This window comes from Vidua macroura, chromosome 8 (assembly GCF_024509145.1).
Source record: "Vidua macroura isolate BioBank_ID:100142 chromosome 8, ASM2450914v1, whole genome shotgun sequence".
Classification (NCBI taxonomy): Eukaryota; Metazoa; Chordata; class Aves; order Passeriformes; family Viduidae; genus Vidua; species Vidua macroura.
In genome coordinates, this window is record NC_071578.1 from 34,135,321 (window position 1) to 34,159,987 (window position 24,667).

General features: G+C 54.4%; 1 protein-coding gene across 2 annotated transcripts; it reads left to right on the plus strand.

The window, feature by feature from the left end:
• Positions 1–1,897: 1,897 nt before the first annotated feature.
• On the plus strand, positions 1,898–23,510 carry PALD1 (phosphatase domain containing paladin 1). 2 transcript variants are annotated; one of them, XM_053983333.1, is made up of 20 exons: positions 1,898–1,998; positions 8,942–9,139; positions 9,274–9,376; positions 9,568–9,747; positions 9,824–9,988; positions 10,078–10,238; positions 10,366–10,441; positions 11,144–11,292; positions 11,378–11,474; positions 11,588–11,692; positions 14,075–14,170; positions 14,348–14,482; positions 15,918–16,034; positions 16,117–16,296; positions 16,769–16,966; positions 17,223–17,363; positions 17,982–18,053; positions 18,170–18,310; positions 20,704–20,859; positions 23,175–23,510. In XM_053983333.1, the coding sequence occupies exons 2-20, from the start codon at positions 8,952–8,954 to the stop codon at positions 23,322–23,324; spliced, it is 2,610 nt and encodes an 869-aa protein (XP_053839308.1). In that variant the 5' UTR covers positions 1,898–1,998; positions 8,942–8,951; the 3' UTR covers positions 23,325–23,510. The 2 variants fall into 2 exon arrangements, with proteins under 2 accessions (XP_053839308.1, XP_053839309.1); XM_053983334.1 differs by lacking the exon at positions 1,898–1,998 and adding an exon at positions 8,040–8,087.
• The last annotated feature ends 1,157 nt before the right edge of the window (positions 23,511–24,667 follow it).

Here is a 24,667-nt window from a genome sequence, read left to right on the forward strand (position 1 = left end):
CAAACCACCAGCATCACTTGGGGATGCGTCCCTTGAGGACACCTCAGCTCTGTGTGTGAAATACCACAGTGGCACATCACATTCCCAAAGCATTCAGATCCCAGGGGTGAAGCTGGGGGCTGTTTCCAAGGGTTTGGGGGGGCCTCTTGCAGCACCCTGGTTTGGCTGCACTCGGAGTGGTCCTGCCGTGACCTCCCGTGGATTCTGCTCATATTGCAGCAGTTTAATTCTGCAGCGTCAGGGAAATTCTGAGCGTGCGTATGGGGAGGAACACGACGAGAAAAATTGCTGACGAGGCATTTGGGAGCTGCTTTTCCCTGAATCTGGTTTAGGCTGTGCAATGCCAGTGGCAACTGGTTCCCTCTCAAATTTTGGGGTGTTTTTATGTGTTAATTCCAGCTACTGAAGCCCCTGTAGAGAGGGGAGTGTATGTGAATCCCTGGGTTTTGGTGTGCTCCTCCCTAAGGAGCCTCTAGATACTGATTTGGGATCTTAAAATGGAGAATTAAAAAACCAATTTTAAAAGTTATAAAATTGCAATCTAGGACTGAAAATGCAGCAGAGCAGCTGAGGGCAGGGTATTTTGGCTGGGCTGGATGCTGGGAGCCTGGCTAGGATCTCAAATCCCGACGAACAAACTTTCCAGCCCTCCTTTCCAGCTGTTACCATTTTCGGACTAGCTCTGGGCTGCGTTTACATTCCTGGCCCTCCTTCCCAGTGCCAGTGAACGTGTTAATGCCATTTTTCTCCTTTTCCTTCACCCTGCTGGTGTCCTACAAACACTGATTTGTAGCAGCACGGCAGCTGTGGATGGTGCTGGGTGTGGGCAAGGCTGTAACGCTGGGGTGGCTCAGGGGGACGTGGGGTTGGGGTCCTACCTGGGGGGCTCTGAGAGCCACTGTTTTAACCCAAATGGAATGTGGAAAGGCAGGTAGGAGCTGAAAGGATTGGGGTTTTATGGATTGGCTGAAATAGCATCTTCGTGTGGCAGCGAGGGGAGCCTGAAGTCACCTGATGGATTCACTCTGTGCCATGGTGGACTCCGGGCAGGAGATGAGCAGAGCTGGGTGCTGGACCTGCTGCTACTGGTGAAGCCATGGCAAGAACCCACCACGGTGCACCCTGTAGGGTGCTGGGAAGCAGCCAGATGGGTGGGCAGCAGCCTTATTTCCCAGGAGTCTGAGTGGCCTGAGCAAGGAAGATGACCCTGAGACCTGGGAGTGCCCTGATGTTTCCTATGGAGCCAGGCTGGGAGAGCAGGTTGTGCTCATGTGGAGAAGAGAAGGCTCCAGGGAGACCTTAGAGCCCCTTTCAGTGTCCAAAGGGGCTCCAAGAGAGCTGGAGACAGATTTTGGACAAGGCCATGGAGTGCCGGGACGAGGGGGGAATGATTTTGAACTGCCAGAGTACAGGGTTGGGCGGGATATTGGGCTTCCATCACACACATCCCTGTCTCCCACGTCTGGGAAGGAAAAGCACTTTTTGGTTTTGAGAGGTGCCAGCAGCGCCTTGATGCCCCCAGAACTGCAAACCTGGCTGGGGTGGTGGCATCTGACAGGCCCCTCTCTGTCCCAGCCCCTCTTTAGTTTGTCACCAGGAGATGGTGGAGGGATCAGCGTGCTGGGACGTGCTGCGTGTCCCCGAGACGATGGGGGCTGGGTGTCAGGGGTCCCTCAGGGGGCAGTGGCCGTGTTTGGGGGATGCTGCGGGTGGGGGATGCTGCGTGCCGGTGTCCCCGAGGTGCCGGTGCCGTGGCCCGGGGGTGTCCCGGCGGTGCTGGGGGCGCAGGGGGCGGAGCAGGGGGCGTGTCCCGGGGGCGGGGGCGGTCCCGAACGCCCCTCGGCCCCGTCCCCGTGCCCGCCCCGGTCCCTCCCCCGCCGAGGCGCCGGCGGTCGGCGCGGCCGCGGGGCTGCGCTCCCGCCACCGCTCCCGCCGCCCCCATGGGGCGCCCGACGGCGCGGCCGGCCCGGCGCGGGAGCTGAGCCCGGAGCCCCCCAGGTACCGTATCCCCGCCGAGACCGGGCATCCCCCTCTCTCCCAGCCGGGCATTCTCCCCCCGACCCCCGGGACTGGCTGTTCTCCCCGCTCCAAACCCCCGGTACCGGGCATCCTGCCCCGCTCCGCGCCCCGTCCCCGATCCCGGGCAGCCTCCCGCCACCCCGGGGCCGAGCATTACCGACCCCCGGGACCGGCTACCCCTCTCATCCCCTCCCCGGGGTGCTGGGGATGCGTTTCCCGGCCCGGCGCGGTGGGAAGGGGATGGAGGGGGCAGGAGCAGCCCTCGAGGGTGCCCCCCCCCCCCCCTCCAGGGGGGTTTGTGATGGGCACTCGGGGGGCTTCTTGGGCAGGGGGTGCCCCCCAAGCCAAGGCAGGCGGGACAATGGGGGGAAGGTTTGTTTTGCCCCTGGAGCACAGACCCCACAGCGTGGCCATGAGGTGCCCCAGCCGCGGCGAGGAGGGTTTATCCAGAGCCAAGGCTTGGCTTCAAACCTCTGGAAAATAGATGGGGCACTGGTTCTGAGGCCCAGCATGCGCCCCGCGGATGGCATCCTCCCACCTCTCCTGCCTTTGCAGTTGCGTTTCCTATTTAAAAGGGGCTTTTCTCTCCCTCTTTTGGCCTGGAAGCCAGCCCCACCGGGCTGGGAGCCCAGCACGGCTGTCTGCCGGTGCCGGCTGTGCCTGCCGCGGCTCCGGAGTGACTTTTGGGATTTGCATCTCTTGGCTGTGCCTCCCTTGCACCTCCAAAAGCCGCCTGGGGAGCAGGCTCTGGAAGCGGGGAGGATGAAGACGGAGGAGGAAGAGGAGCAGATGTAGCCGAGGTCTGGGGTTTGGCTCGGCAGCCTCCCGTTTCGGGAGCACGAGGGGAGCGAGAAGGTTGGGATGGGCTTCCCGCTGGCACGTGCGGGGGATGGCGCAGAGCCCGGTGGGCTCCCACCCCCCCGGGGCACCGAGTCACCCTCGCTGCCGGAGAGGCTGTCCCGGGAGCAGGGCTGCCGACTCCCTCTGAGCTCCTGCCCAGCTCCTCGGGGCTGAAAACTTCCAGAAACCTCATCCAGGCTGCGTTTCCGATGGCTGCCGGACTTTTCCGGACCTGCTTCCCTGCCCTTTCCCCGGTGCATCCTCTTAGTGCTGGGGGAGTCGACACCCCCTCGTCTTCCCGCAGCGCTTCTGGCCGTGGCACCCCTCACATGCCGAGCTTGTTTTTCTCCCCTGGATGGGAGAAAAGAGCGGATTTTGGGGTGGCTGGGCTGGGAGCAGGCAGGCATTGCCTGAGGAGGAGGAGGCAGCCAGGCAGCGGTGGTGGGACATTTCCTTCCTGGAAGGCAGGAAGTGATTATGTCTTTGCACGGAGTCTAAAAATAACGGGCAGGTCTCTGTTATGAGCAAAACTCCCCTGGGATTTGCTTGATTTTTGCTTTATTTATTAAGAGAGCGGGGCGGGGGAGAGGAGATCTGTGAGCTCCGAGTCCTCCTGCATCCCAAGCCACGCTGCTGGCGTGCATAAGGTGCTGCTTGTCCTGGGAAAGGTGTGGTCTGCAGCGCTTCCCGGCGTGGAAAAGCGGCCCCGTGTAAAAGGAGCCGTCCCGTTGCTCCGGCAGCCTTCCCCCGTTGGGAGGGGAGCCGTGGTTAGCTATGAATAGCACAAAATCACAGCCCTCGCCTTCCCAAAACGCCCCGGCCGGCTCCGCGTGGCGCTGGCCATGCCGGGCTTGCGAGCAGGGGGTTGTGCTGGGGGGGACAGGCTGAGCTCCCCACCCTTGGGGACACCCTGCTCCCCCCCGCCAGCCGCAGCGGGGTCACACCGCAGAACCTCCGGCGGGGAAAAGCTTGGCAGGTCTGGTTTGGGTGTGGGGCTCTGGTGCTTCCTGGCAAGCCGGGGACTGTTTGGTATTGGACAAAAGCTTTGCCCACAGGTCGCCGGTCTCTTTGGAGATGCCCTCAGCCTTTATCTTCATCTTTTATGGCTTTTTGTTTTGTTTTTCCTTTGTGCTACTGAAAGGAAACCCTTCAGGCAAGCGTGCTCACAGACCTTGAAACCACTGGCAGCGAGCTGACAGCACAACTGGCAACACTGGTGCTTCCGAGTCAGGGCTTTGTTCCTCTTTCCATTGCTGCTTGCTGATGAAACCCCTCACCTCAACAGCAAGCAGCCCAAGCATCTCCTGCCTGCCCAAAGAGCAGCACCCCAGAGACGGGTGGGATGCATGAAGGAACCTGCCAGCAGGCCTTCAGAGTTGGGGGGTGTGAGGCAGCAGTCACAGGTGGGCTCTTTGCAAAATCCTGGAGTCACGGAATGGTTTGGAAAGGACCTTAAAGGTCATCCCGTTCCACCCCCTGCCGTGGGCAGGGACACCTTCCACCAGACCAGGTTGCTCCAAGCCCCATCCAACACTCCCAGGAACATAATTCCTCCCAGGCTGTGCTTAGCAAGGCAGGTTAATTATGCTGATTAATAATGCAAACGAGGTTCGTGAAGAAGGGCTGCAGCCTGGATGCCATTCCCAATGGATACTAGTGTCCTCCTCGTGGTGGGAGCAGACTGGCATACCCTTTTTTGGGGTGACTTTCTTTCTCCTCCATTCCCTGTCTCTAACAGCTTTCCCTGGCTTCAGGGTGAGGAGTTTTGAATCAAGTAACTAAAGGCAAGTTGGTCCCATGGAGGATGGGGATGTGGCACTCGCTTTTCTGCCAAAAAACAGGAGCATGCTGGGGAGGGAGCGTGAAATGCCTGATCCTCGTTATTCTGGATGCTCCTGCTCGGATCTGGGGGCAGGCATCCCACTGATGCTTTCCTGTGGTGCTCAGCAGGTGCTGGTGGGGGGATTGGCAGCACTGATCCCGGCCTGATTGGGAAATACCTCTGGACTTTCTAGGAAAATGCTGCTTCTTTAGTTATATTTTTGGCTGTCGCCACCGGCTCTCCAAGGAGCTCATGAGGATGGAGGGCGGTCGCTTTTGCTCCTTTAAAGATATTAATAAATCAGTCAAGGCTTGTAAAAACAGAGCTGTCTGCTGCAAAGTTGCCTTTCCATGGCCTTTTCCTGCTTGTGGCAAAGCGCTTTTAGGTTGATTTGAGGCATTTTGGTTCTTTACCTTATTTTACCCTCACAGCTCGGTGGGTGGACAACACATTCCAAATCATCTGCAGCTTAATGTGTTACTTCTCACCTTTATTTTTTGTTTTATTATGTGCTTTTAAGAAGGCAGGCCGCTTCCTTCCGGCATCACCTGGAACAACAGGAGCCTGGTTCCCATGCAGCCTTTGCTCTGGGATATCTCCTGGCACAGGCAGGCTGTCCCAGAGAAGCCGTTTGTGTGTGATTTAATGTTCACTGTTTTTTTGAAGAAGAGGGTTAAAGAGCACGCTGGGGCGGGGGGCTCAGCTCCAGCGCTTCCTCCGGGCTCCGGTGATGCCCCTCCGGCTGCACCGGAGCTTCCTGCTGGCCTGAGGTGTTTCCTGCCTCCCTGCTTGGCTCAGCAGTGCTCCAGGGGTGCCCCTGGGTCCCTCGGGGATGTGTCCATGCCAACTCCATGCTGAAAAGCCGCAGGGGCTGCCCCACACCGAGGAAGGATGGACGCATTAGGAGGATGCTGCCATTGCTGCTGCTTCTTCCCAAAGGGCTTTGCTTTTCATTTAGAGGAGCTTTAAAAGCTATAAAATGTCTCGAGGATGCACAGAAGGGGATTTATTTGATTTATTTCCTGCTGACAATGAGGCGGCCAGGCAAGTGCACGCTTCCTCCTCGGCGCGGTGGCCGGGGCAGATGCATCCTGCAGCTGCAGCCTGACCACCTCCCACTATATTTAGTCCATTGTTTGCTCCAGCTTTGAGTCCTCTCCTGGTCCCCGGGTGTGGGAATAACCCCTGGGCCGGGCGGAGGGTGGGAGAGGTGGGAAGATGGAGGGCAGAGCACTGTTACAGCGTCGTGACTTCTGTGGGAGAGGCTGCGGCATCCACACGCACAGGATCCATTGGCATGCTCAAGTGGAATTCTTGTGATGCTCCCGGTGGCTCCTCTGGCATTCCCTGTCCAGGCTTGGCAGAGCTGGGTGTTTTGAAACAGGGTCTGGAGGGGAAGGAAAGCACTTCTGCCCTGCCCACCCGGAGGCTCCGCTTTCTCATTAGGCAGCAAGAATAATTAATCGGCAGTGCTTTGAATTTAGGCGGAACACCCGGGGAGGAGCACTGCTGGTTTGTTTGGTGGGATGCCCTCGTGCAGGGTGTTGGTTCTTTTGGCAGCTGGGGAGAAAATGGGCTCTTTGTTCAGGAACCTTGGCCACGACTGATCTCAGGCTTGGCTTTGGGGTCTGTGAAGGGATGAGCTGCTGGCTGGGGGAATATTTCTGGAGTTTGTCCCCAAAAAGAAGGGCAAGGTGCAGACAGGAGGCCAGGATGCTGTGCAGGGAGATGTTGTCTCTACATCCTCTCTCTCCTAGGAAGGAAACCCCCAAATACGGTGTGGTGAAAGGGAAGGGATGCTCAAAACCAAGCCATGCCATCTGATGGCTAATGCCATTGTAAAATCCATGTGGCTTGCTTCCCAGCCTCCTAACCTGGAGTCGTGGAATCCCAGAATGGTTTGGGGTGGGAAGGACCTTAAGAGATCATCTCGTTCCAACCCTCTGCCATGAGCAGGGACACCTTCCACTTTACCAGGTTGCTCCAAGCTCCATCCAGCCTTGAACACTTTGAGAAGCATTGACATCTTCTCCGGGCGTCCTGTTCCAGTGCAGGAACGTCTCGTGGTGTTTGCCAACTGTGGCCAGCAATGGGGAAAATAATAATATTTGGGCTGATCCAGAGCCCTTTGGTGGGCTGGTCCTGGCCAGGCTAGGCCCTGGGCTCCTGCTTCCTTCGGCTGGCCTGTGATGGTGGCTTCATTGCATCTCTTCCCATTGCAGCCACCAGCAATATTTGGTAAAGTTTTCAGCCAAGATAATTTTGTGTGTTTTCCTGGGATAGGGTTTTGCTTCCCTACCCATCCCAGTTTGTGTCCCAGCTTGCAGAGTGAGCACTGAGGGGTGTAAATCCTCCTGCTCCCATCAGATGCAGCAATACCAGTAAATAGCTGCTCCCATTTGGATAACACCAGCACTTCCCTCTTCCCGTGGCTTTTTAGAGCAGTTCCCTTGGTTTCCCTCAGCTGCCACTTTGGGTAATTTCGGTACTTTTCTTGCTTAGTTTTGCCTGCCCAACCTAAGCAGGGAGTAAGGGAAGAAGCTGAGATGTGATTTCCTCTCTCTGTTCATTTTGTGGTTTGAAAGACAATTTCCAAATCCGCCCGGCGTCTTTTATGCCTGTTATTTCTTGGTGTGGTTTGTTGGGAAAAGCAAATATCCCTGGGGGTTTTAGGGTAGAAGTGGGTGTCTGTGGGGAGGGGAGAAAGACAAAGCAAATACAGGAACTGCCTGCTTTGAAAGTGGGGGGTGGAATCTCCATCCTGCAACATGGGGATGGCTGGAGCAAACCCAGAGGGATCGATCCAGCCCACTGTTAAAAAGATGCACCCATTCTGAGCAAGATTAGGGAAAAAAAGTGTCCTGGCTGGATGCCCCATTCCTGCTTGCTGCCTGAGCTCTCCAAAGCCACGGGTGCTTGCTCTGAAACACTCAAAACCTCCCTATATATATATATATTTTTTTTTTTTCCCCTTTAGTTTTGCCCTCACAGAGTTTATGTGAAAGAAACACTCAAGAGGACTTTGGAGAAACGGCACTGGTCTGAAACAGCTGTTTTTGTTTTCCCCCCCTCCCTCTGCTCTTGTGTGTAAAAGAAACCGGGCTGCCTAATGGTGCAGAAAATTCACAGTAGAGCAACAAGTTTTCCATGGAGCAGGGAAGGAAGATGGGGAGGAGGGGAAAATGTGTGCCTGGGCACAGTGGTCTAGAAATAGCACATTTTCTGCAGGCTTTTCCCCCCGGCTTGAAGCATCTGCAGCTGCTGGGGGCATCACATTCGCTGGGATTGCAGTAAGGGATTGATCCTGTGCTGCCTGTAAGGCAGGAGGAGCAGCTGCAGAAGGATTTGTAGGGCTGGGTTAAAGCCATTCCCGGAATTCCCGGTGCTGAGCGTCGCCTCGGAGCAGGTACCGTCCCCCTTTGGGTGCTGCCAGGGTTATTCCCGTGCAGCACAAAGGAGCTTTTACTGGGGACCGTCTCGTTAGGAGTGGGCAGAGTTTTTGTCTTTTCCAGGCTACCCCTTTGCCATCTCTGGCTTTGTTGGGAAGCGGGGATCCGGCCCTGGCTGGTGCAGACAGTGGCTCATTGTCCCAGCCCGCTCGAGTGTGGCGGGATGCTCCTGGCCGCCGCCAGGCCTGGCCCTTTTCATTCCATCCTTGTTCAGGGATGAGCTCCCTGGGGACGAAGCGGGGGCTGCTTTCGGGGTCCCCGCCCGCCCTGGGTGCTCCCCTGGGATGGGGACAACCGGCTGCTGTACAGGCAGCTTGCAGACTGGCACACACCCGAAATGACCAAGCATCCAGGAACACGTGCTCTCCGTTCGAGAGTTTTCCGTGTGGGGAGTGGTTTGTGGGTGCTGGGAAAGCAGGGGACGAGGCTCAGGCTGTGCAGTGCCCATGTGCTGACTCAGCAGATTTTAGGGAGCGGATCCAGCATTCCCTTTATTTCCCTTTATTGCCCTTTATTTCCCCCCTCCCTCCTCAGCCCTACTTTCACCTCCCCATTGGAGCAAGCTGCATGGCAGGCAGGAAGAAAGCCTTTTGTGGGAGCAGGAGGGAAAGGGCTGGCTGAGCGTTCCTTCCCTGGCCGGCTGTCAGCAGGGGGTTGCCCTGTGCCTGCCTGGGATTTTCCCAACCTAAATCAGGAGCGGCTGAAAACTAAATTTCTTCTCCCTTTTATTTCTTCCCCTACCTCCTTGTTTTGTTGGCTTTTTTTTTTTCCCCCTTTCACTCCCTGCTGCTCTCTGCCCACCCCGGCACAGCTGCCCACGGATGATGGGTACGACGGCCAGCGCGGCACAGCAGGCGGTCTCGGCATCCCCCCTGGAGAGCCGGGCGCCAGGAGACGGCAGCATGGAGGACCAGCACTCCCTCAGCATCCACTCCTTCCAGACCCTGGGGCTCCACAACAGCAAGGCCAAGTCCATCATCACCAACAAAGTGGCACCCGTGGTCATCACGTAAGTCCTCGGCAGCCTCCAAAATTCTGGCTTTTTCCACCTTCTTCTCTAAATATTGGGGTTTGTTTTGACCTTGACCTATGCTATTAATATTTTCCTTTACCCTTTCCTTTGTGTGCATATGGCTCTTGAAGGTACAACTGCAGGGAGGAGTTCCAGATCCACGATGACCTGCTGAAGGCCAACTACACGGTGGGACGCATTTCTGAGGCCACGCTGGAGCACTACCTGGTGCAGGTGAGCATTTCTACCACCAATTTCATCACCCAGCTCGTTTCAGCCTGGGCTTTGAGGACCTCAGGAGTTTTTTAGGGGGGGCTCATTTTGAAGATCACGTAGAAAAAGGCACTTTTGCACTCAGCTGTGTTCAAGTCCCACCTTGCTCAAATCCACTGATGTCCCACCTTCTCTCTTCTGATATTTTGCAGGGGAAATACTTTATGGTCAGGGATGTATATGGAAAATTAGATGTTTTGAACACTACTGGCAGCTGCGGCGCTCCCAACTTCCGGCAGGCCAAAGGAGGTTACGCCGTGTTCGGGATGGGGCAGCCCAGCCTCAACGGCTTCAAGCTCGTGCTGCAGAAGCTGCAGAGAGAAGGCCACAAGGTTGGTGGGAGGGTGGGAATTGGGGTGGAAAAAAGCCAGGAGAGCTTTTAGACAGCTTCTTCCCTGCTATTTGCAGGAATGTGTCTTCTTCTGTGTCCGTGAGGAGCCCGTGGTGTTCCTGCGGCTGGAGGGGGACTTTGTGTCCTACACCCCCCGGGGCAAGGAGAACCTGCACGAGAACCTGCAGCGCCTGCAGCGGGGCGCGCGGGCGGAGAGCCTGGAGCTGGCCATCCGCAAGGAGGTGAGCTGGGACGGGAAAAAGGAGTGCACGTCCCACGGGTTCAGAGGCCAGCGGAGGGCTTGTGACGGGGCTTTTCCCGTCTCCCGTAGATCCGCGACTTCGCGCAGCTGAGCGAGAGCATCTACTACGTGTACAACGACATCGAGCGGCTGCGGGACGAGCCCCACGCCGTGCGCGTGCAGTGTGACGAGGACATCCAGGTCACCGACGAGGTCTATCGCAGACCTGTCTTCCTCCAGCCCTCCTACAGGTCCTTCTTCCTCCTCCTCCTGCTGCTCAGGGCTCTTGGCACCCCTTAAGCCACGTATCCCCCGTGGTGGTGGGGATGAAGCCCCTCTGTGGTCCCATCCTAACGAGGGCTGTCCCCATCCCGGCAGGTACCACCGGCTGCCCCTGCCCGCCGAGGGAGCCCCTTTGGAGGAGCAGTTTGATGCTTTCATCCGCTGCCTCAGGGTGAGCAAAGGGAAAGCACCTGGTCTGTGGGGCCTCCCTGGGGTGGGATTTGCTCCTGTGCTGTGTCAGAGACCACGACTGTCTGAGAGCATCTTATGGCTTTCCTTAACTCTGCCTCTTAGAGGATGCCTGTGCCTGCAGATCCCACTCCCCTTGCTGTAGGATCCTGCTGGAGAAGTCCATGTTGTCCAGCAGTTCATCCCTACCCTGGCTAGAAATGACCATCCCTGGCCATCTCCAGGCAGCTGTTCCCTAAGTGGCTTTGGCAGGAATGATCTCCCTTCTTTGGTGCAAAGGATTACCATGTCAGAGCTGCCTTTTTTTTTTTTTTTTTTTTTTTTTTTTTTTTTTTTTTTTTTTAACATTCTGGAAGATGAAATCTCAATGGGCTGGGGATGAGTTGTGGGAACACCTCCAGTGGGGTGGACAGGCTGGTGGATGGAGAGGGCACTGGGCAGGGGAATGCAGTGGGTGGGCCACCCATTGTCCTGTCCTGCTCCATCCACCCCATCCCCTGGGCAAAAGGGAGATGCCACCCACTGCTCCGTGCCTGGACATGGCCTCCATCCCAGCTACTGATGGGGCAGACCTGGCTCTCCTGGAAGCCGCTGGGGTCTCCATCCATCCATCCATCCCTCCATCCATCCATCTCTCCATCCCTCCCTCCATCCCTCCACCCATCCCTGTGTCCCTCCCTCCTAGGAGAGCGCCAGCCTGCTGCTGCGGGACCCCGGCAGACCCCCGCCCGCGCTGCTCTTCGGCTGCCAGACTGGCGTGGGCAGGACCAACCTGGCCATGGCCATGGGCACCTTGGTCCTTCACCACCACCGAGGAGCTGCCCAGAAGCCTGAGTAAGCGGAGCAGCCCCCAGGGTGGGACTGGGGGGATGCCCATTCCCCCTGGGGCTGGTTTGACTTCCTCCTTCTCCCACCGCAGCTTCCCCCCCTTGCCTAAGACATCTCCTAGGGACAGGCTCCGGGTCATCCAGACCTTCATGGAGATGGTCCCCAAAGGCCAGCAGATGGTGGAGGAGGTAAGAGAGTGCTGGTGAACCCTCCAGCTGGGGGGGGGTGCTTGGGAGGGAAGGATGGAATTTCCCCCCAGATCTGAGGCTTATGGAGCAATTTCCTGCTTGCTCCTCCCGAGGTGGATGGTGCCATCGCCTCCTGCTCGGAGATGCACGACATGAAGGAAGCCATCTACGAGTACAAGAAGAAGCTGGAAGGGATTGGGGAGGACTATCAGATCCAGGTAATTAGAGGAGTGCTTGGATGTGAGCCATCGGCACAGCGAAATTTATTGAGTTGTTTTTGTGCCGGGATGAGAAGAATGTAAATTCTGGAAATCCAAAGCTTCCTGTGAGCTGGAGATTTCCCAGCGATATGAAACCTGGAAAGTTGTGTAGTGTCTCTTTCTTTTTTTTTTTTTTTTTTTTTTTTTTTTCCCAGTTGTTTTAAAAGCCATAAAATGGAGCAGACTGGGATTGAGGGGAAACAAACTGGTTTGGGCTTTGCTACTGCTTCTGGTAGATGACCTTGGGGGCAAATAATATCCTGTGCCCTGATTTCATCAGCTCTAAAATTGGAAAATCGATATCAGCCTGGATGGTAAAAGTCCTTGGGAGCTGGGAGAGATCATTGCAAATACAGTCACCCAAGGTCAGGCTTTTCTAGCTGTAGATTTATGTTTTTTCCTGTTGTTTTGAAGAGCCATCAGGCTGGCTTTCCATGCTGGGAAGCTGTGATCTTCCCTGCCCAGCCAGGGGGCTCCTCACCAGGTGATGGAAGGAGGTTAGATGCTCAGGTGGAAGTGCTGCCCTGATCCCAGTTTCTTTGGAGATTAATTTTCCCATTTAAATGTTGAATGTGGAGTGGAAGTGCCGGAGCTGGTTGTAAAGAGCAATCTCAAACCAGGTGCCCTGTGGCAAAAAAAAACCCCATGAAAATGATTAAGCAACAGGAAAAGAAGGATTTACTGTCACTTTTTTGTTGCTTAGTGGCAAATCCCAAATTTTATACTCCCCTGTTCCCTTTTAGGGTGGATTTGGTGCTGCTCGAGTGCTGGCAGGTTCTCTAGTACAGCAGGGGAAGGTTTGGCATGGGACGGGGGATTTTCCCATTGCCTTGAAGCCTTTCCCTGACTTTTCCCTGCTGGGGAAAGCTGGTCCGTGTCATCCTGGACTCCTGGAAAACAAATGGCTGGGGGACTGCCGTAAATAAGCTTCATGGAGTGTTTATTTGAAGTTTTTGTGGAGCAAGAGCAGGTTTAAACAGTGGCAAGAGGCCAGGAAAATGTGCTGGGGGCACATGGAGGGTGAGGAGGGGAGAGAGGATAATGCTCAATCATTGGAAAACCAGCCTGGACTTCTTTGTGTTGAAGTGGTACTGGGTGAGCTGGTTGGTTTTGGGGGGAGGAAGGGCATTTCTGGGCATGTAAGAAATGATGTCTGTGTGTTTCTGCCTGGGTTTGGGGGGCAGAAGTGGAGATTGAAGCCCTCAAGTGATGGAGGTGCAGGTGAATCCTGGTGTGGGATGCTGAGCAGCCAGACTCCCACAATAGCTGGCTTTCCACAGCTGAAACATGAGCGGATCATTCCCCTTTCCAGCCACAGGGTACTCAAGGGGAATGTTAAGAGGTTTGCCTTGGGTGAGAGCACTGGGGTGGATTTTATTGCAGGAATCCAAGTGCTTGGGAAGCAGCACCGCTCTGCTGTCCGTGCTGCCAGCAAACCTGGCACGGCTCCATCCCCACAGGCTTTGTTTTGAGTTTCCAGAGCAAATCCCACTGCCTTTCCTCTTGATAAATGACTGCAGGCCGGATTTCTCTTGTGGAGAACAAGTAAATATTCACGAGTCAGCCACGTAATGTCAGGGATGAGCAAGCCCCGCTCGCCGAGCTGACCCCAGACACAGCCCCATCTTAAAGGGTTTTCCATCCTAGCCTGGGGAGTGGGTTCCAACAGGCTCTCTGGGGATCTTTGTGGATGCTATGCTGGTGCCAGGTTAATTTGTTAGATGGGATGCTCAGAGGTACAAACACTCCCCCCACAAAATTTCTGAATTACGGAAAATCCCGAGGGTTTGAGTTTCCTCCCGGAGAGGGGATAGCTGTGGTGGAGAATATGCCTGGGTTGTGGAGGTGATGATAAAGAGGAGGAGGAGGAGGAGAGTTTGCTGGAGACATAGGCATCAGGATGCTTCTGGACGTGGAAAAGGGAGGCACTTGGAAATGAAGGATATTGCAGGGTGTGGCTGGCATGGGGCCCTCTCTCCCCAGGGATGCCACTGCCTGAGCATGGAGGTGGCTGAAATGGGGGCAGGACCTTGCATTTTTCCAGACCCATCCCCTTGGGTTTGAATGTCCCAGCTGGACGGTGTGTCCATGTGACAGCATGGACTGGTTGGAACTGCTCCAAGTGTGTCCTTGTGCTAAGGGGAAGCTTTTGTTTTGAGCTGAAATGTGAATTTATGCCTTTGAGCATCATTTAATATGGGAAACTTGGAATGTGTCATTTAGAAAATAAAACAATTCATCTAAAGTGTCTGTAGGGCTTTTTCCCAGCCTCCTGGTCTGCTGGGGGCTGCAGGACCGGTCAGCACTGAGCATCACAGATTCCCTGTCCTTTGCTTCCAGGGGAGCAGCACCAAAGAGTATTTCCTCCAGAGGACTCTGCAGAGCCTCGAACGCTACTTCTACTTGATTGCCTTCAACTACTACCTTCACGAGCAGGTAAAAACCACCAGAACAACCACCCAAAACCACCTTCCTTGCCCTCTTCTTTTTTGGCTCCGTTGTGCGGCGGGAGGGCGGGGGCTTCCCCCTTTGGGTTTTCCAAGCAGGTTTTCTCAGTGGGGCGGCGGGCAGGGGGATCAGAGCCCAGGCTGATGGTGCATCCCCCGCCGGCAGTACCCCCTGGGCTTTGCCCTCAGCTTCAGCAGGTGGATGTGCCGGCACCCGGAGCTGTACCGGCTGCAGGCGGACATGAACTGCTCGGAGCTCACCGTCACCGCTGAGCTTGTCACCAAGGGCGCCCGAGTGCTGGTGAGTGAGCCCTGCAGAGGTGGCAGCGGCACCTGCCCGGGGTGCTCGCCCTCACAGAGGCGTGGAGGGGTGGGAGAAAACCTTTAAAGCCCCGCTAAGCCTGTGATGTGCTAGCCTAAGTTGTCGCCTAACGGCTCCTAGAGGTGAAAGCTGCAGCTCCAGTGATACGTGGGCTCATGCAGATTAAACCTGTGCTGTCATCTGTCACCCAGTTTGCAAAGGGCCCTTGCATGGGAATAAATCACGCAGACTCCATTTTATTCATGTGGAAAAAAGCCCCTTCTTTAGTCACATAAATCCTTTTTTTATAATTTTACAGACCTCGTGTGTGACTCCAATTGGTCAGTAGCTTTCTTGCCAATTACTTTTATTGGTAATTAACAAGTTGTTACCCTCACTCAAACCCCTGGTGTGTATGTGCAGGAAAAGCTGTTTGTGAGAGCTAGTTTTCATTTTTCTACCTAACTGTGTAAAACCAGTTTAGACAGGTGCTGGTTGTTTTTTACCCAGGAATAGATTGTTATGTTAAGGAACTGATCACACCAGAATTGCTTTCACATGGGAATTTGCAAAGGCCTAGCTACCCTTAGAAGAAATGACAGGCTAGCCAGAGCAGGCCTGATTTTTGAGGCCTTTTTCTTATAATTTTTCCACTTTACTGCAACACCCTTGCAGATGGATGACAGAAAGCAGGTTGCAATTTTAATAAAGGAAAAAAGGAGGAGATGTTGCCACATGATACCACAGTACAAGCTGGCTTGTACTGGGCAAATTAATTCAACTCAGTCAGCTCCATAAGCTGACAGGAACTTCAACCAATTACAATCCTTCCTAAGCTGGAAGCATATCACTGGTCCAGGATTTGGGGAGAGTAAAAGATCAGAACTATGAGCTACCCAGACTGGGTTTTTCAAATGTCCTTTATAAAGAAGGGCTTGAGAATGAACTCTCTCTGTTGCCCCATGACCATCGGGTGAGTGGTTCTCTTTGTCTCCAGCCCACTCCCCCTGCTGCATTCACAAAGGGTTTCCCTGTTGTAGGGCAGGTGTCTTGGGCTCTTGGGTCCAGGTCCTGCTGGCACCCTCAGCAGGGATGGAACTAGGTGGTTTTAAAGTCCCTTCCAGCCCGAGCCGCATGAGGATAAACGTGTGGCCAGAGATCCCTGTGCATGTGGATGTGTCTGGAGCATCCTGTGACGTGAGCCGGGCAGTTTCTGTGGTTTCTGGGTGGGGTGGAGGAGGCCGGGGCCATTGGTGCCTTGTGCTGCAAGAAGAGCCTGTCCCGCCTTGGAAACGCAGCCAAGGGGCTTTGGGCCCTGGATGCTGCTGTTGGAAAGGTCTGGGGGCTGGTCCTGAGCAGGGTCCATGGGCTGTGCTGTGCTGCAGAGCTGAGCGTGGGAAGGGGCAGCCCTTGCCTGGACGTTGCTCTGTTCCAGGTGGCGGATGAGCGCTTCTGCCCGGATGTGCTGAGCACTGCCAAGGAGATGAGCGTGGCCAACTTCCGCAGGGTGCCCAAAATGCCCGTCTATGGGACGGCACAGCCCAGCTCCAAGGTGAGGGACATGATCCCACATCGGGCAGGGACCCCACGTTGGCTCCCAGCCCTCCCATCACCCTTGGGCACCCTTTCCTTAGACCCTGGGCAGCGTCCTGCGGTACCTGACGGATGCCAAGAGGAAGCATTCCCGCATTGTCTGGATCAACCTCCGGGAGGAAGCGGTCCTGGAGGGGAACGAGCAGATCTACACGCTGCGGGAGCCTGGGCTCCTGGAGGAGCTGATCCCTGTGCCTGCTGCCTCGCCCCAGCAGCTGGAGGTGAGCTCTGGGAGATGTTGGATGCTGTGGAGGTTCCCAGGAACCCTCATGGGTGATTTCCACAGGCTTTCGTAGTTCCTCGCCCTCTGGAGCTGCTGGTTTTGTTTTCCTCTGGGAACAAGAGAGCAAAGCAGAGATCTATCCTGGAAGAATTTATAGCATGACTTGAGAGCAAGGGTAAAAGGCATGTGGGGAAAGGGGAGCGGATGTTCCCAGCTGGATTTCCAGGGGAGGCAGGCATTGGAGGAGCTTGGCTGCCAGCAGCAGCGTGGCTGCACGGAGGAGCTGCCTGGCGTGGTGGGAAATGATGCTCCCGGGGCTTCCATGAAGCACAGAGGGACCTGGGCAGAACTGGTGGCCAGGAGCTGTTGTGGGGTTTGGGGTGTTCACCTGCATCAAAAAACATCGATTAAAATCCTGCAAAAATGAGGAGGGGCGGGTGTTAGAGAGAGGGTTTCTCCATCCTCTGCAGAAACTGGAGGTTGCCCTGAAGGGGGACCTGCTGAAGTGCCAGAAGTGGCTGGAGGTGTACCTGGAGGCAGAGAAGCAGATGAAGATGTTCAAGAGCTGCCTGACCACGCAGGAGATATTCAGCCAGCAGAAGAATTCCTGCCAGGGACTCACCTACCGCCGCATCCCCATCCCTGACTTCTGTGCTCCCAAGGAGCAGGTACCCAGGGAGGGGATGGTGCTGCTGCCTCTGTCCCAGGCCAGCCCTGATGCTGTGCAGGAATGTCCCTTTGGTGCTCAGTGCTGGTGGGGTGCTTGCCAGGGCAGGGGGGGATCCCCAGGAGATGCTGTGTGCCTTCAGGTGGGCAAGGATGGATCTGGAAACGGGGAATTCAACCTGGAGGCTGTCAGACAAAGGGGACCCCAAGGTGAGGAAGCCCTGCATCCCTAAAAACCCACTGGCTTCATCCTGGCAGGACTTTGACAGGCTGCTGGAGGCCATGAAGAGCGCCCTGGCCGAGGACTCGCGGGCAGCCTTCGTGTTCAACTGCTCCAGTGGCCGGGGCAGGACCACCACGGCCATGGTCATCGCTGTCCTCACCCTGTGGCACTTCAATGTGAGTATGAGGGGCTGCAACAACCCCTGGTGGGGTTCCTGGGGTGGCTCTGGAGAGCCCACGGCAGCTGTGTCACAGCCAGAGGGTTGAAAGCAGTGTGGGCAGGGCCAGGGTGGACTGGGAGGGTGGACATCTGTATGTTGTCATTTGCTGTGCCTAACGCCCAGTGAGCTCCAGAAGTCTGGGTGAAACCCTGGTGTGCCTTTACCCTCTTCCTGAGAGCTCCTTCCCCAGGATGAAGGGTTAAGGGCAGGGGAGATCATGGAATCGTGGAATGGTTTGGGTTGGAAGGAACCTTAAAGCTCATCTCGCTCCATCCTTTGCTGTGGGCAGGGACACCTTTCACTATCCCAGGTGCCTCCAGTCCTGTCCAACCTGGCCTTGGGCAATTCCAGGGATCCAGGGGCAGCCACAGCTTCTCTGGGCACCCTGTGCCAGTGCCTGGAACGGCCCTCTGTCTATCCAGGCATGTGGCTCCCTCCTCGGGCCAGGGTAAAATTTTCATGTTCTGTGCCTGGCAGAGGCAAGGTGGGGGATGCTGGGGGTCCTGCTGGGCTGGGCACAGGCTCTGCATTTTTGTGCAGCCCATAATGACCCGGTCCCCTCTGGCCACCCCAGGGCATCCCTGAGATGAGTGAGGAGGAAATCGTGAGTGTGCCCGATGCCAAGTACACCAAGGGGGAGTTCGAGGTGAGTCCTGGGGCTCTCCCTCTGCTCCCTCAAGCCACAGCTGCTTGTTTGGAGGGGCAGTGGGACAAGGCAGGGAGGCTCCTGGTGAAGCCCTGCTGCTCCTGCCCGTGCTGCAGGTGGTGATGAAGGTGGTCCAGCTCCTTCCTGACGGTCACCGGATGAAGAAGGAGGTGGACATGGCCCTGGACACGGTCAGTGAGACCATGACCCCCATGCACTACCACCTGCGGGAGATCATCATCTGCACCTACCGCCAGGTGAGGCCCCTCTGCCCCTGGGCAATTCCAGAGGGTGCAGCCAGGCTCTGGGACAGCCCTGCCAAAGCTGGGTGGTTTCTCAGGCTGAAGCTCTCCGGTGTGTCACCAGAGAGGTGCCAGGGCTCTTGTGGTCACGGTCACCCTCGGATCCTGTGCTGTCCCTTGTTGTCCTGCATCCCACATCCCAGCCAGCATTGCTCTCTGCCAGCATCCCATCCCATCCCATCCCATCCCATCCCATCCCATCCCATCCCATCCCATCCCATCCCATCCCATCCCATCCCATCTGGCACAGCCAGCAGAGGGCAGGACTGCTCTGTCCCACTCCACTCCCAGCCCCCAAGGCTCCTCTGGCTCCTCAGAGTTTGGGAAGGAATTCAGCTTTGGGCAGGGGAGCTGCCCCTGGGAATGGACTCCATGGCCAGCTGAGCCTGTGCTCCACAGCCCTGTTTTACTTGGGAGCCTCTGTGGAGCTGATGAAGAAGCAAAAAGGATTATTTTAACCAGAACTGGGATATTTCAAACCTGTGCAGCTGTATCACCTGGGAAGGGCAGAGCCCAGGGCCTGGTGTTATTCCTGGTTTGTGCCACATCTCACTGGCAATTCCTCACTGCAGCTCTTGCTCCAGCTGCCAGTGTATTTTCAATTAACAGCTGCTAATGATTAATGGAGGGAAGAAAAACCCAAATGTTCAATCACCCAGGAACATCTGCAGCTTCCTGGGGATTTGCCTTCTGTTTCCTGACATCCTCTGCACTTTTTGGGGGAGCTGGGGGAGAAAACCTCTGGACATCTAACTATTTGCAGATGTAGCAATTATTAATTATTTATAGTCACATTTGTTTTTATTGATTTATTTTTATTCAGGATAAGCACTTTAATTTAATTTTGGCTTTCCCTCCTTTACTATGGGGATGTGGCCACGTGGGGAGTTTCACCTGCTTGGCTGTCAGGACTAGCACAGGGGTGATCCTGGGCTGTATCCCATTTCCAGGCTGGCATCCTCGTGGGAAGGCAAGATAAGGAGGGATTCATCCATCCCGTTTGATTTGGCTTGGCCCTGAGCAAATGCTTTGATTTTAATTTATCTTTTGGTTTTTTCCTCAGTGATGGGCAGATTGGAGAAGAGAATGATGAGAATTGTTGGGGTTTTGGGAGCCTGCTGGGAGATGCTTTTCAGGGTTAAGGCAAACAGAAGGGAAAGGTGTTTTGGAGGCTTGGTTTGGTTTGTTCCGACCTCTTCCCACCCCTAACTGGGAGGAAAAAATAGGAAAACGTAGGAAAATATAAATAATGGGAAAAAAGATAAATGATAGGATAATAAGATGGTAAATGGTAAGATAATAGAAGAAAATTAAATAAGAGAATAAAATGAGAAGTAATAGGGTAACAGAAGAAAATTGGATAATAGGAGAAAATTAAATAGGATAATAGAATAAAACGATAAGTAACAGAAGAAAAATAAATAACATAATACACTAAAACAATATATAATAGGATAAAAAATAAGTAGGCTAATATAACAACATAGTAAACAATAGGATAATAGAATGAAAAATAAATAGGGTAATACAGTACCAGGATAAATAACAGGATTATAGGATTTCCTTTCTACAAATACTGGCACACACGGGTAGAGGAGACACCTTTTCCCAAGGGCAGAGCTGGAGTGAGGAATTGCTGCTTTTTGGGGTGGCCTGTGGGATCAGAGCTCTGATTTATTAGTATTTACTAATTCCTAGAGAGGGCAGCATGCAGGGCTTAAAATAATGGCAATAATAATACTAATAAAAATTACAGTATAATTACATACAATATCTAATAAAACAATAAATAGAACTCCTCTCCTCTCCTCTCCTCTCCTCTCCTCTCCTCTCCTCTCCTCTCCTCTCCTCTCCTCTCCTCTCCTCTCCTCTCCTCTCCTCTCCTCTCCTCTCCTCTCCTCTCCTCTCCTCTCCTCTCCTCTCCTCTCCTCTCCTCTCCTCTCCTCTCCTCTCCTCTCCTCTCCTCTCCTCTCCTCTCCTCTCCTCTCCTCTCCTCTCCTCTCCTCTCATGTTTTTCCCTGGGGAAGTGCTTTACAGCCCAAAAACTCGTACTTTGGGGTACAGTTCACCCTTGGCTGCCTGTTCCTGCTCCTGCCCCCCACGTTTAGCCATCCCTCACCTATTTTTGGGCTCTGGGAATGTTGTTACCCTCTGGAAACCACAAGGAAATGAGAGCCTGGAGTGCCAACCCTGGCAGGAGCGGGCTGGACGGATGCGCTCATTTTTGTCCCCAGAGTGTTCCTCCCGTGCCCTTCCCAGGCTTCTCCCAGGGCTGTGGGTGAGGGTGGGATGCAGGAGCTCCCCTGGGGGTGCCACAGGTGCCTCAGCCAGGCTGTTGTTCCTTCCAGGGAAAGTCGGGCAAGGATGAGCGGGAGGCGCGGACGCTGCAGCTGAGGAGCCTGCAGTACCTGGAGCGCTACATCTTCCTCATCCTCTTCAACACCTACCTGCACCTGGAGAAGAAGGACTCCTGGCAGAGGCCCTTCAGCCTCTGGATGCGTGAGGTGAGGCTTCCCCAGGCTGCCACCTCGTGTTTACGTGGGAATGCAGGATTTTACTGGGCAGCAGGCACCCATCCTTAACTTACATCTGGTTTCTGGGCTTGTTGGGGCATCGTCTGTGCTCCCTTTGCTCCCTGCGTTGGTGGCTCTCATGGAAAGCCACTGGAGATGGATGGCATCCCACCACATGGAGGGGGAGCTCTCCCATCCCAAACCTGCTCTTTTCCTCTGGTTTGAGTTTCCCAGGGGTTTAGTTGTGATTGCAGCATCTGGGGCTGGGGGGGCCACCAGCCAAACCTGCCTGGGCAGGACAGGTGGCACAGGGGATGGGGAGGGTGGGATATCCCCTTGGATATCCAAGGGGATTGGGAACCAGCTGGAAAAATGGAATGGGGGGCAAGTGAGAGACCCTAAATGAGCTTTAGGGAAAGGGGGAAGGCTGGGTAAGAGAGCCTAAAATACCCATTTTTCCTGCTTTGGGGGGGATGTAGTTGCTGGATTTATTTGGGATACATTGATTTGAATGGGAATGTTGGGGGGGGGTGCATAAATTTTCCTGGAAAAGGGACTTTGGAGGTGGTACAAGTGGTGTGGGGATCATAGGGGTGTGTGTGCTGGTGCCTGGGGGGTTCTTCTGCATGAAAGGAGAGTGAGGGGGGAGAAGGGGAATATGGGGACATGACAATTTTAATAATGCCATTATTATTATGATGATGACATTTTAATTATTTGTATTTATTTAAACTTTATTATTGCACGACTGAATCGTTACTATTTTAAATCTTAATTTTTGTTATTTTATTGTATTACTTCTATCGATGTACCCTACAATTTCAGTTGGTTTTTTTTATTTATTTTGTCATTTCCACCTCTTCCTTCTATTACGGTGCAGAGAGTTTTTCTCCCCGTTCTCGGCCGGCGCTGCTAATTCCTATTGGCATCTTTGATCCGCGGCGCGGCCGGGCGGGAGATGAAAGGGCGGAGCTGGGGCTGGAGCCGGAGGGGGGCGGCCGGTGCCCGCCCCGCCCTGGCATCCCGGTTATGCCGGTGTTTGCATTGCCCGGCGGCCGCCGCTGGCTGGAGCAGCTTTTGTGCAGATTTGGGATGTTTGCTGTTGGCTGGATGCGGGAGGCCTGCGGCTGAACGCAGCAGTTTTTAACGCGGCACTTTTTGGGGCTGCATCCTTTAGTGCCGCAGCTTTTTTGGGCTGCACCTTTAGTGCTGCACCTTTTGGGGCTCCATCCTTTAGTGCACCCTTTAGTGCCACATCTTTTGGGGCTGCACTTTTAGTGCATCCTTTATTGCATCCTTTAGTGCTGCACCTTTTGGAACTGCATCTTTTGTGGCTTCATCTTTTGGGGCTGCATCCTTTAGTACTGCACCTTTTAAAGCAGCACATTTTGGGGCTGCAGCTTTAATGCAGCACCTTTTGAGGCTGCATCCTTTAGTGCCACGTGTTTTGGGGCTGCATCCTTTAGTGCCACACTTTTTGGGGCTGCACCTTTAATGCTGTATTTTTTAAGGCAGCAGCTTTTGGGGCTGCATCCTTTGGTGCTGCACCTTTTGGGGCTGCACCCTTTAGTGCCACACATTTTGGGGCTGCATCCTTTAGTGCCACACTTTTTGGGGCTGCACCTTTAATGCTGTATTTTTTAAAGCAGCAGCTTTTGGGGCTGCATCCTTTAGTGCCACACATTTTGGGGCTGCATCCTTTAGTGCCACATGTTTTGGGGCTGCACCTTTAATGCTGCATTTTTTAAAGCAGCAGCTTTTGGGGCTGCATCCTTTCGTGCTGCACCTTTTGGGGCTGCATTTCCAGCACGTGGATTTATGTCCGCCCTCTGTGCCCCCGTTTGCTGGAGCATCTTTCTTTTGGTGCTGCATCTTTTTTGAGTGCAGCCCCAAAAGGTGCTGCCCCTTTTAATGCCACATCCCCCATACGTGGGGTTTCCATCCCCCCCTCCCCACTCCCCTGGCTGCTGGAGGGGAGGGAAAAACACCCAACCTGCGGATACAAGGAGCCTTTGACCCCCGGGGCGCCCCTTCCCGCTGCATAATCCCCGCGTTTTTAGTGAAAACAAGGCGCCATTGTAGCTTTTTGGCAGGAGGGTGCCAAAGCCAACAAACCCTGCGATGGCTGACCCCAGCAGCAAGGAATAGGCTTGGAAAATGGATAAACTGGGGCTGGAAAGAAGCTGGGGGAGGTGAAGGGGGTGCTACCGGCATGGGGGGGATGCCGGGGATCTTCACCCCAGAGGTGGCAAAAGCATCCCTGGGGTGGGAGGGGGATCCAATCTCCCCTGTCCCTCTGTTTCCAGGTGGCAGCAGTGGCTGGGGTCTACGAGGTGCTGAACCAGCTGGGATTCCCGGAGCTGGAGAGCCTGGAGGGCAAAGCCCTGTGCACGCTGCGGGGCCGCTGGCAGGCGCAGGGGGCCACGTCCCGTCCCTTCCGCGGGGACTTCGTGTAGGGCAGGGCCCGGGGGGAGCCCTGCTGCTTTCTCTGGGGTGGGGAAGAGCAAAAAAAAAAAAAAAAAAAAAAAAAAAAGACTGTTTTCCCCAAATCCGAGGGTGTGGGGAGGGAGGGGCGAGCCTCGAAGCTGCCTTAGAATGGGAGAATTTCTGGGGTTCTTTTGGACACAATAAAAATATTGTAAATTAAAAATCGAAACCTTCCTCACTTTCTCCCTGAGGCAATGCAGCATTTACACAAATGTATACATTTATACACACAGGGGTGTATTTATGTGAATAAACACACAAATGTACATGTCTCTATACACATAAATATATATAGTTATATTTTTATGGCTCCACGTATATATGGAGCCATAAACACTAGCAGCCAGAATTAGGACTCACAGAAATCCCAGTCACTTCAAACCTGGGTATTTTTAGGGCTTGGTCATATTTGTTGATTCTTCCCACCTCTTTTTAGTCGTGGGTGCAGCTGGGGGAATGGCAGCTGTGGTACCCAGTTTTGGGGTCCCACTCCCCAGGTTGAGTGCCAGGGTGGTGCTGAGGGGACTGAGCTGCTCAGCAAAGGCGTAAAAGCAAAATTAATGCCAGCGGGCTTCCTTTGTTTTTTCAGGAAAGAGTGAAAAATGGAGTTAATCCAAAGGAGATGATATTAATGAGGGGTCCCAGTGCCCCGCTGGCCTCACAGTGGGGTGAGAGGAGCTTGGGGGGGGGTCAGGGGGAAGTCTCTTGGAGGGAGGAGAGAATAGGATGGGAAGCACAAAAGCAGGAGCACACGCTCCGTCTGTCCCAGCAGCCGCTTTCATCCGCTGCCAGTGGCAGGAGGTGGCAGAAATTCAAAGGTGGAGGCTGGAAAGAAAAACAACATTTTAAAATAGCAAAGTGCTGCTTTTTCTTCAGCCTTGGCTGTGACGGACCCAGGTCCCAAGGGGTCCCTCATTTTCTTTTTTTTGGCTTAGTCACACAATGGGGGGTGTGCTTTTAATTTTTTTTTTTCTTTCTTCAGGCAGAAATACCTGCCTGAATGTTTGGCCCCTCGCTGAGTGTTGCAGTGTTTGGATAACTTGCTGCTGATGCAGTCAGACAGTTGATTGAGTAATTTCAAGAGGCTGTTGAGGCTATTTTCCCTCTTTTTTTTCCCTCTTTTTTTCCCTCTTATTTTAGTTTTTAACAGAGCACATCCTCTCTATCCTCACATCCCCATTTATTCTGCCTTACTAAAGCAATTACCTGCAGGCTCTTTTGCTGCAAATCCTCCTCCTGCCCCAGCAGCAGCCCTTGGAAGCGACCCTGCCTATTAGGCCTGTCTTAATTAGGCAGAGTTTTTAATTGCTTA